This window comes from Mus caroli, chromosome 5 (assembly GCF_900094665.2).
Source record: "Mus caroli chromosome 5, CAROLI_EIJ_v1.1, whole genome shotgun sequence".
In the NCBI taxonomy this organism is placed as follows: Eukaryota; Metazoa; Chordata; class Mammalia; order Rodentia; family Muridae; genus Mus; species Mus caroli.
The window spans coordinates 19,447,852-19,459,121 of NC_034574.1; the positions used below are offsets into that span (position 1 = coordinate 19,447,852).

The window sequence follows — 11,270 nt, forward strand, 5'->3', positions numbered from 1 at the left end:
GTCTGGCTGCCTCTAGCTGGCTGAAAAGTGCTCTGAATCCTGGAAACTCGGGTCCAAGGGACCCTTGACATCACAACCCCCAATCCACTTACTTGGTGCTCTGCCGCTGGGTTCCCGCTTCCCCGCCCCCAGCCTGGCCGCTGGCTGCCGCAGCCTCCAGCTTGTAGGATCCTGGTACAGCAGTGTGAGCAGCGCTGCTCCAGCTCTATCCTTTTACAGACAAGGAAACTTGAGTCCAGGGAGGAGATTTTTGTTCCACAACTACCTAATGGGAAAGCTGAGGGTAAAACTCAGATCTGGTGACAGCTCCACGCTCTTGCCATCACAAAGCTACATTTAAAGAAGCAGGGTAAAGGAACTGAAATAAATGATGGTTCAGAAGTCAAGAGCACTGGCTGCTCTTTCTAAGGACCTAGGTTCAGTTCCCAGCTCCGGCATGGCAGCTCACAACCATCTTTAACTCTTGTTCCAGGGGATTCTGTTCTCTCTTCTGGCCTCCAAGGGTACCAGGCATGACAGTATGCACACACATCTATTCAGGTAAAACACCCTTACATAGAAAATTTAATAAAGCAGATTAAAAAGAGCAAGAGCCAGATGTGCACTGAGTGATGCTTCCCGACCTATAGGTGGCACGAGCAGTGGAGAAATGGTTGTTTTCTTAACCATGCAGAGGGCCCCATCCTCATCCAAGCCAGGCTTACTTTGTCTTCCACATCCGTGAACCCTGTCCCAGGGGCTTTCCCATCTCCAGCCCCTGACCACCAGCTTCTCTTTACACACACCTCTGCCTTGCTCACCCACCCTTCAGGCCACCTGTTCTGACAAGTTCTCACTCTAGAGGCTATTAACCACTGCATGTGAGGAGAGGAGGCAGGTTGGCCTGGGACCTGTTACTGAGTACTGAAGGGAGCAGTGAGGCAGCTTGCACAGGCCTAACCTACCCTGATTCTGTGTGAGGGAGTCACATCCAGGCAGATGGAGGCTTGCTGGAGACAGTACCAAATCACACAAACTGTAGACTTTTTTTTTTTTTAAGACAAAGTCTCACCACATAGCACAGTGTGGCCACTCTCCACCCTCCTGCCTCTGCCTCCCAAGGACTAACACCTGCACCATCGCTCTGGGCTTCAGCCTAGAGATTTCCAGTGCGCACACAGATCTGCACAGGTGCCCTCTGCATCACTACCAGCTGGGTGCTGATCTGGCCGCTTCTCTCAAGTGTGGATCAAGGCGTCCACTCCTGACTTGAAGACAGACCGCCTTGCATCATTCATTGCTGAGAGATGCCCTTGGGGTGGGGGTGGGGTCGGGGTCTGCTTTGTTCACAGGGCAGCAAGCCTGGAAGGAAAGACAGGCACTGAGGAACTCTTGTGGCTGTGGAAGCAGCTGGTTCAGGCCAGAACCGTCCTCCAACCCTCCTGCCTCCTGCTAACACCCCCACCCCCACCCCACCCCCAGCACAGTGGCTGCCTCCAGAAACCAGAGCTCACCTAGTAGAGCAGATCCTCAAAGTCCAGCTGCAGATAGCGGAGCATGCGCGGTGGCAGGGGAAGGCGTGGTAGTGCGTGGGGCAGACAGCCCTCCAGGTGACTGCGGAGCGCACAACGGCAGAGATGCTGCAGCGACCTGGGCTGCTTCACCAAGGCAAAGAGGGAAGAGTAGAATCCATGGTACTTCTGGACACCGGAGGAGAAGACTCAGTGAGAACAGGCTTGGGAAGCCGCCACCGCCACCCACTTCTCCAACAGGGCCAGGAAGGTAACGACTGGGAGCATGTCTAAGAACCTCACACAAACTTTCAGAAAAATTTCTAGATAGGAGTGAGCTGTTGAGTAATTTCTATAGAGGACTGTCATGGCTGCCCCACAAGGAACATTGTCTCTCAGGGACAAGCTGAGTGATGTGCTGAGGGTCCTGGACGCAGACCTGTAGAATCTCTGGTGGCACCAAGCCCTTGGCCTCCTCAGGAAGCTGAACTACACGGTATGTATTCATCAGGACCTCGATGGTCCGTGGGGACATGCACCAGCGATCCAGCACCTGCAAGAGGAAGAAATTTGTTAGGGAATCCTGACAGGCCATGTGGGGTGACTGGAGTGGCAGCTTTCTCCCCCAAAATGTGCTGCAGACCCAACAGCTGATATATATGAGACCTCATTTGAAAATGAGGCTTTATTTACTCGATTCTGTTTGTGTTTTTGTTTGCTTATGTATTTTTAAAGATTTTTTAAATTTAAATTTATGTATATGAGAGTTTGCTTGTGCTGTGCACCACATATGTGCAGTGCCCATGGAGGCCAGAAGAGGGCGTTAGATTCCCTGGAACTGGAATTAGAGATGGTTATGAGATGGTTTTAAGTCCCAGCACCCACATTGCTATGCTCCTCTGGTACCCAGGGTCAACCTCCAGTGCCATATAAGTCAGATGGAATGCGCACAGTTCCAGTAATCAAGAGCAGAAAACAGGAAGATCAAAGTTCAAGGCCATCCTTAGATATATCTCAAGTTTGGGTCCTGTCAAAGCAAAGCGTCCCCACAAGAATGTCTAAGTGGTCGGGCGTGGTGGCGCATGCCTTTGAACCCAGCAGTCGGGAGGCAGAGGCAGGCGGATTTCTGAGTTCGAGGCCAGCCTGGTCTACAAAGTGAGTTCCAGGACAGCCAGGGCTATACAGAGAAACCAAAAAAAAAAGAATGTCAAAGTGATTCCTTAGGCACAAGCCAGGGCACCAGGGAATCACCGAAGCTGGAAAGAAGTGTGGGGCACAGCTTCCAGAAGGAAACACCTCGCCAACAGCACCTCTCTCTAGCTCTAGGCTTCTACACTGGTAGGGGAAGGCTTGGTGGCTGGAGGGGTGCCAGGAAATCAACAACTGCATTTCTAGTGTTCTTTTCCCTAGCAGTCCTCATCTCTATCAGATATGGACTGTGATGTCTTCAACTTGTGAGGGAAGCCAAGGCCTGCTGAGTGTAAGAACCTGCCAGTTGTAGTAGACATACTTGGCACAGCAGCTCCTAGCTCCCACTTACTCCACCATCGCACTGCACTCCAGGGCTCCGAAGAGGATTAAAAAGATCAGAGCTGGGGCTGAGGATACAGCTCACGTGGGCCTGTTTAGCATGCCAGGTCAGTCGTCACAGCTTGTCTGGGCTACCTGAGACCTTTATGAGACCCTTCACATAAAAACAAAAGCCCTCTTTGATTGGTGGAACTAAACCTAAACCACCAACCAAAGAAAACACATGGTGGGACTCATGGCTCTAGCTGCATATGTAGCAGAGGATGGCTTAGTCAGTTATCAATGGGAGGAGAGGCCCTTGGTCCTGTGAAGGCTCGATGCCCCAGTGTAGGGGTATGCCAGGGCCAGGAAGCGGGAGTGGGTGGGTTGGTGAGCAGGGGGAGGGGGTGGGGATAGGGGGTTTGTAGAGGAGAAACCAGGAAAGGGGATAACATTTGAAATGTAAATAAAGAAAATATCTTTAAAAAACAAAACAAAAACAAAAGACAAACAAATAAACAAACAAACAAAAACCTAAAAGCCTTCCCGGAAGGCTGCCTCAGTGGTTAAGAGCACTTGCTGCTCTTGAAGAGGATTCGTCATGTATACGGCAGTTTCATGACCATTGTAACTCCAGTCCCAAGGCATCCAATGCTCTCTTCAGGCTTCTGTAGATACCAGAAATGTATGTGCCGCATAGATGCAACTGAAGGCAAAATGCCCATACATGTAAGAATGTTTTAAGGTCTTGAAGCCAGACCTTATATTCGTAGTGCCTCCATTTCTTGCCCTGTCTCTGAACAGTGCTTATTAGAGCTGTGTCAGCCTAGGCTGCCAGGGACATTACATTACATCTCTGCTGGAAATGCCTGCTCTGTTCCTCCCCTTTCTCCAGGGAGTCCCTGTACTAAGTCCCTCCTCCAGGAAGCCCAGGCAGTGCCAACTAGCCTTGCCATCTACCTTGCCTGATCGCTCCTTATATTGGCATGGTTCCTGACAACTTAGCAAGAGCTTTCTCGTGCTCAGCTTCATTCTAGAACACCAGCCAATACATCCTGAGCACTCTGCGTAGACCACAGCCTGTTCTAAGTTACACGTATGAACTGTGTTTCCTAAGCTAACCCTAGGATGCAGGGAGCCCTGTTTTACAAATGATACAGGCACAGAAAGATTAAGCAACTTACACACACAGGTGCCCGGCATCAAAGCCTAATCTTTTGTTTTGTTTTTGTTTTGTGTTTGTGTTTGTGTTTTGTTTTGTTTTGTTTTGTTTTTGTTTTGTTTTGTTTTCCAAACAGGGTTTGGCTGTCCTGGAACTCACTCTGTAGACCAGGCTGGCCTCAAACTCAGAGATCATCCTGCCTCTGCCTCCCCAGTGCTGGGATTAAAGGCTGTACCATCACTACAAGAAAGAGCCTACTCTTCATGGTCACCAGGCTTGCAGGCTATGGTCAGGCTGAACACCCCGGTGGTATACACTGTCCGGTAGGCACTGACGCTCTCTGTGCTGCTACAGTTTTCCATGTCCTTCAGCAGAGGCTATATGCCATGCGAGGAACTTGGGAGCCAAAGGATTTCAGAGTCTCCCTTACAGGCAGCACAGGAACAAGTGTCAAAGTCTGGCCCCCATCTGGCCTCTCCAGCATCAAGCCCAGTGCACCCAGTTTCTGGAAAACTGCAGAGGCAGGCTTGCCACATGGGTGAGTTGTCCTGGCTAGGAGGTTGGGACTCTCGCCAAGGCTAGAGGGGCTGAGATTGTGAGGAAGGACAAACAGTGTCCTTTACCCTGACCCCTTTCCCCCAAGACAGCTAAAGGCCAAAGCAGGCTTGCTCTGGGGCAGAAGTGGTGGGGTTCTGGGGTGTCTATCTGCCGTACCAGGTCCTCTTTCTGCCCTGCCTGGCGGGGAAATCATTAGCTGTCAGTACCGCAGTCAGATTACAGGGAATTGCTCGTCTCCTAATTATCTGGTGTTAATAGGAGATTAATTAGTGTTAATTGTTGATTTTCTTGTATTTTCCCAAAGGGGAGACCAATCTGCCGAACTCTCAGGCTGTTTAATTATTTGGTCTTGCTTAGGAATCCAGACAGATGCTGCTACGTTTGTGAGCAAAGGGGAGGTAGGGACAACAGGGATGGCTGGGGGAGGGCCTGGGCTAGCAGGGACCTGCCCAGAGCCATTACCCTTCCAGAAGGCCAATTTAGCTTTGACATATTCCCTTGGAGAACAACTGTCCCCACTCCAGGCCCAGAAGCCTCCATGTTACGATGTTTGTTATATAATATAGTTCAACTCAGCGTGGGGCAAGGCCGTCCCAGGACACCCTAGCCCAGCAGCTCAAGTAGAACTCACCTCAGGGAAGTTAATATAAGATTGAAACTGGAAGATGACCGTCAAAACTATTTTCAGAGGGTAGAGACAGCTAGTGGGGGCGGTGAGTTAAGGGTCCTAAACTTTCAAAAACTAGGGTTGTATTCCTTCACCGATGCTCAGAGCCGGTGAGCCTTGGGGAGTAGATTCAAGCTCTGCCCTCAGGGAAGCTCACCCATACCCAGGGCAGATCTCTTCAAACTCTCCCTTCCTCAGCTCAGAGCTTGAAGAAGGCCTTCACGGGTCCTGACTCTTGCGTCCTTCTGATCCATTGTAACTGAGCTACTACTCTCAGTGTGCATTTTCCTCAAGTGCGTTCACACACGTGTGTACTCACACACACACCCGTTTCCATGCACTTGTTGCTGCTGTATCCCTTCCCTTACTTTTGATTACTTGTTGCATGGGAGGAGAAGCCCTTCTATCTATTCAAGGGCTCCTAGCTGCTTTGAGATGCAAATCCAACACCCTGCCCCACGGCCCCTGTACCTTGGGGAGTGCCCCTGGCCAGACTCGGACAGCACCATGATTGAGTAGATCTCGCACTGTGTGCTCAGGGCTGTGGGCCACTGCTGTAGTTGGACCGAGCAGAGCACAGTGCAGAGGCGTGTGTCCCCCGTAGTCCATAGCATTAGCGCTGACACCACAGGACAGGAGCAGCTGTACAACAGCTGAGTGGCCATGGCGGCAGGCCAGGTGCAGGGGCCGCTGCTTGTCCTGGTTGGCAGCATCAGCATCAGCCCCCACAGACAGCAGCAAGTGGCACAGTTGAAAACAGCGGTTGGTGGTGGCCTCAGCATCCTTTGGGGATTGACAGCGGATGTCACAGGCAGCCAGCAGTGGCGTCCAGCCTTCAGAATTGCGGACATCAGGACATGCACCCCATCTCAGAAGCAGATCTGCTAGTTCCACATGGCCAAGCCGGGCAGCTATGTGCAGAGGGGTCTCTTCTTCATCTTCCGTCCGACCATCTACTTGTGCCCCAAACTTCAGGAGCAACTCGACACACCTAAGCAGGGAGAGACAGTGGGTGAGGACATGGAGCCACAGCACAGCATGGCTGCTTCTCTGAGCACAGTGAACACTTTGAGAGCTCTGTGGACCTCATGGCCCTACACTCTCCTGTCATCCAGGCTTTCCCATAAACTCGAGGCAGAATCCACAATGGATCCCCTGTGCTTGCTCTCAGACTACTGCTGAACTCAGATGATCCTCTTGCTTCTGCCTCCAAAGTTCTGGGATTACAGGCACCAGCCGTCACAGTCCACAGCGACAGCTTTCTGGCTCTGTGTGTGTGTGTGTGTGTGTGTGTGTGTGTGTGTGTGCGTGCGCCTGTGTCTACATGCTCAGAGGCATTAGATTCCTGAAGCTGGAGTTACAGGCAGTTGATGTGGGTGCTGAGAACTGAACTCTGTCCTGTAAGAGCAGTCTGCGCTCTTAACTGCTGAGCTACCTCTTCAGCCCCAACACAGTGCCTTAAAAACAAACTGAGGGGCTAGAGTTGGGAGCACCCAGGCAACATTATGATGGTTTACAAACATCCAAACTCCAGTTCTGGGAGATCCTATAGCCTTTTCTGACCTTCCTTAGGAATGGGGTGCACACAATACACACACACACACACACACACACACACACACAGAGAGAGAGAGAGAGAGAGAGAGGCAAAACATTCATACACATAAAATAAACTAAATAATTCAAAACCAAAATCAACCCCACCCCAGCCCTAAGGTCCCTGGGCAGGATTCTCTTCCATCCTCACAAGAACACAGACGTTTCCATGTGGTTGGAACATGTTCTTCTGATGGCTGGCCTCAGTCCCTGGCGCTCTCATTAACCTAACATCTCAGAGCTCACCGAGGCTGCAAGCACTGCGGGTCTTGTCCAGGTTTATACACGAGTCAGAGATGCAGCTGACGGAGCTCAGCAGAAGAGCACTGGCTGCTTTTCCAAAAGGCCCTTGTTTGGTTCCCTGTACCTGTTTTATACCACCATGCCTGGCATGGACATTTTTGTATTATATGTATTTTACTGCAATTGCCTGCTTGGTTTGTTTCAGTTGGGCTTCCAGGAAGCTTTAACTTACTTGCATGGTTTACCTGTTCTCTTTCTCTCTAAGGGTTTCTGAGCCAGGGTTTGACCTGAAGCTTGCTACGAAGCCTACACTGTCCTAAAAGTCACTCTGTAGCCAGAGATGACCTTGAGCCTCAGACCCTCCTGCCCGCACACCCCCATAGATCAGAGGTGTATGTCAGTATGCCTGGTACAGAGCTGGCCAGAGCCCTCAGTGAAGACCATGAGGCTAGGCCCCTGCCCCAGCTCTCCACTCTCCCCCAGAGGAGCAGAAGTCTCTTGCCCAGGACCAATGGGTGGATACCTTGGAAGTGACTACACATTGACACTACCAGCCCAGCCTGTCCCCAGGAGAGTGGATTCCAAATAAAACATCACTCACTCGAGGATACCAGGCCCCTGGCAGAGATGCAAAGGGCGTTTGCCATCCTGGTCCAGGGCGTTGGGGTCTGCTCCAGCCACCAACAGCACACGGACACAGGCGGCATGACCTGCAGAACAGGCCTCATGCAGTGCAGTGCGGCCCCCGGGGGCACTGTCCGGCTTGGCTCGACGCCTCAGCAGCAACCCAAGAACTTCAGTGTGGCCACGGCTGGCTGCCACATGCAGTGGAGTGGTCAGTTCCTCCTCATATGTCAGAGACCAGAGTCCTAGGAAGAGAGGGGCAAAGGCCTCAGATCTCAAGGGATAATAAAGAGCTGCCAGTCAAGGGGATGAAGGGACCCGGAGCTCGGTCTGCAGCCCTCCCCTCTCCCACTCAGACCCTTCCATGCCCCGACTTGTACTCAAAGCACGGATGTTGAAGCGGTAATCTCTCCATCGCTCTGGGTCGCTGGTATCAAAGATGGAATCGGGAGCCAGACCAGTGCTGGAGTCTGAGAGGATTCGAGAGACAGAGCCCACATCCCCAACAAGTACTGCCTGCCAGAAGGCAAGGGCGGGTCCTGAAGCCGAGCGGATGATGATAGGTCCCAGGCCAGGCTCAAGGTGCTCCTCAGACCCTCTGTCAGGCTTCTCTACCAGCTTGGCACACAGGCTGTATCTGTCACCCTGAGGCTCTCCCTGGTCCCTGCACTCCTCTGGGGACCAACTCATGAGCATATGGGGAAAGAGATAGTCTCAGAAGGAAAGAGGAAAAAGGCTACAGGCAGAGAGAACGGAAGGAGAGAACCACAGGCAGAGGTTCTGTGTCCCTTTCTGGAGCCCAATCTGGCCACAATGTCCAACAGGAGCTATTCTGGGCCCCACATGACTTCTATCTTGGTCCAAGGGCTAGGTTGTTGGGAAAGTTTGGTGTGGAGAACAGCAGCTAGGAACTTCAACTTGCCCTGAGTCCTTGGGACCTCTGTTCCCGAGACAGCCAGCCCAGCTCCCATCTCAGGCTTTCCCACCCCCAGCTGTCCCTCACCCCTCTGGTGGCTGCTCCAGCGAGGCTCAGCTGTCCGGCTCTCCAGCAGCAAGTCAGCTGTGCTGTGAGGGGGGAACAGGTCCTGCAGCCTCGCCAGGTCCCCAGTGTACAGTGCATTCTGCAGAGCCATGTCACGGCACAGCAGCGGTGGTGACCCAGGGTCCCTCCGGGCTGGAAAGGACTGAGATCTCCAGATCTGGCAGGTAGGAGCAGAGGGGAAGCACCCCAGATTGTGTCTCCTGTAGAGAGGAGAGCGTCTTCCCCCAGGCATGGCTGGAGAAGGAACCAGAGAAGCAAAACTTGGGCCACGCTCAAGTTGAACTGGGCAGTAAGTGCTGGACCCCAGCCAAGAGAAGCCCAGTGTGGGAGGAGTGAGAGAGAGGCAGGCTAGCTGTAAATAGCACCCGGCTGAAAAGCTCCACCTGGGGGAGGGGGGAGAGAGAGGGGCCGAACAGTGGGGTGGGTGGGGGGGAAGCAGCGGAATGACATCCAGGTTGAAGCGCTGTTCAGGCCATTGCCTCACAGACAGGAAAACGTTCCAGAGAAGGAAAAGGTGTGCCTAGGGACACACAAATAACTTGTCCCAGACCAGGACTGGAGCCAGGACCCTAAGCTCCTTCTCATCTGTCACTTGTTCCATCACCAAGTCAGCTCCACATGCCTGCGTTTGTGATTTCCAGGGAGGCTGTTGATTCCTATTCCTGAAATACAACCTTCCACTGCCAAACCCGAAGGAACCTGGTAGAGATAAACATCAGAGATTTGGCATGAGGCACCCCCAGGGGGTCTCTGGAAGCCAACCTCTGTCCAGGAAAGCAGGACTCCATCCTCAGGCAGCAACAGAATCACTCCCGTGCCCACTGGGTGCTGAACCCCCATTCCCATTCCAGGTACCAACACCTTGCCCACCCCGAGCTCTGGCCTCCCCTCCCCATCTCAGGTTCCAGCTTCACTTCCTGGATGACCCCCAGCATCTCCTACAGGCACCTCAACCCCTCCATAATTGTATGGGTATCTTTGCTGGAAGTGATTGAGGAAGCCTTCCTGGCTTCTCAGCACTATAATAGACTGCTTTTGTTGAGGAAGGTGGGGGTAAGAGGCAGAAGAGTGGAGAGAAAGGTGACATGAACCTGTAGGCTCAGCTCCGTTGCATCTGCCTGTCTTGGGTTTTGGGTTGCTCTAGCCTTGGGCTCTCACCTGGTCTGGCCCACACTGACTTTTTTTTTTTTTTTATGTATATGAGTACACTGTAGCTGTCTTCAGACACACCAGAAGAGGACATCAGATCTCACTACAGATGGTTGTGAACCACCATGTGGTTGCTGGGAACTGAACTTGGATCCTCTGGAAGAGCAGTCAGTCCTTGTTTGTTTGTTTTTTGAGACAGGGTTTCTCTGTATAGCCCTGGCTGTCCTGGAACTCACTTTGTAGACCAGGCTGGCCTCGAACTCAGAAATCCACCTGCCTCTGCGTCCCGAGTGCCGGCCCGATTCTTAACCATGGGCACTGACTGACTTTTCTCACACCCTCTGCACAAGGTTGGCATGTCTGCCTTCTGAGCAGGAAAGCGTGTCTTCTTCAGCCCTTGCTGACAGGGTCAGTCCTGGCCTCTTGAGTCCCCCACCCTCTTTATAGGAGAGGTTGTTAGAGTCATTTGTTTCTTCACAATGACAAAATGAAAAACAAAAACAAAGAACAAACAAACAAACAAAAATACCTTCACATAACAACTTTGACAAAAACAGCTCAAAGAATGAAGGGTTTATTGTGGCTTCCAGTTCAAGGGGACACAGTCCGTGATGTTGAGGCAGGCTTTGCAGCAGGAGTTTGAGGCAGCAGTCACAGTGCCTCCAAAGTCAGCAAGCAGAGTGAAGAACACGGGGACCCAGCTTACCATCTCTTCTGCGTTCAGTATCCCATCCCACGAAATGGTTCCATCCACATTTAGGGTGGCTCTTCCACCATAATCTACAAACTTCCTCCGAGGTATACCTGGAGATTTGTCTCCAAGGTGATTCTAGGTATCAGGTGTCAGTCAATATTAACCCTGAACCATCACAGAGAGACTACTTAGGGGCATTGCCTCTGTCATCTCTATGGTCTACCATGGCCCCTCTAGCCCTCTATGCATCTCTGTGGTCCACCATGGCCCCACCTCCTTCACTCCCTCACTCTGTAGATGCTTTGGCTAGCATATTTGAGTCCCAGAACAGGAAGAACCTTACAGGCTGTTATGTCCAACGTCTCCTCACTTCATAAAGAAGGAGACCAAGCCGGGCATGGTGGCACACGCCTTTAATCCCAGCACTCAGGAGGCAGAAACAGGCAGATTTCTGAGTTCGAGGCCAGCCTGGTCTACAAAGTGAGTTCCAGGACAGCCAGGGCTACACAGAGAAACCCTGTCTCAAAAAAAAAAAA

At 52.0% G+C, this 11,270-nt stretch overlaps 1 protein-coding gene across 2 annotated transcripts; it reads right to left on the reverse strand.

The window, feature by feature from the left end:
- Window positions 1–9,169, reverse strand: Asb10 (ankyrin repeat and SOCS box containing 10). Of its 2 annotated transcripts, none has more exons than XM_021163825.2 (6): window positions 8,853–9,169; window positions 7,827–8,094; window positions 5,858–6,377; window positions 1,930–2,043; window positions 1,494–1,679; window positions 1–1,341 (listed from the first exon to the last, which is right to left on the reverse strand). In XM_021163825.2, exons 1-5 carry the CDS (start codon window positions 9,121–9,123, stop codon window positions 1,494–1,496), a joined length of 1,359 nt encoding a protein of 452 aa, XP_021019484.1. In that variant the 5' UTR covers window positions 9,124–9,169; the 3' UTR covers window positions 1–1,341. The 2 variants fall into 2 exon arrangements, with proteins under 2 accessions (XP_021019484.1, XP_021019483.1); XM_021163824.2 differs by lacking the exon at window positions 8,853–9,169 and adding an exon at window positions 8,230–8,658.
- Between the last annotated feature and the right edge of the window lie 2,101 nt (window positions 9,170–11,270).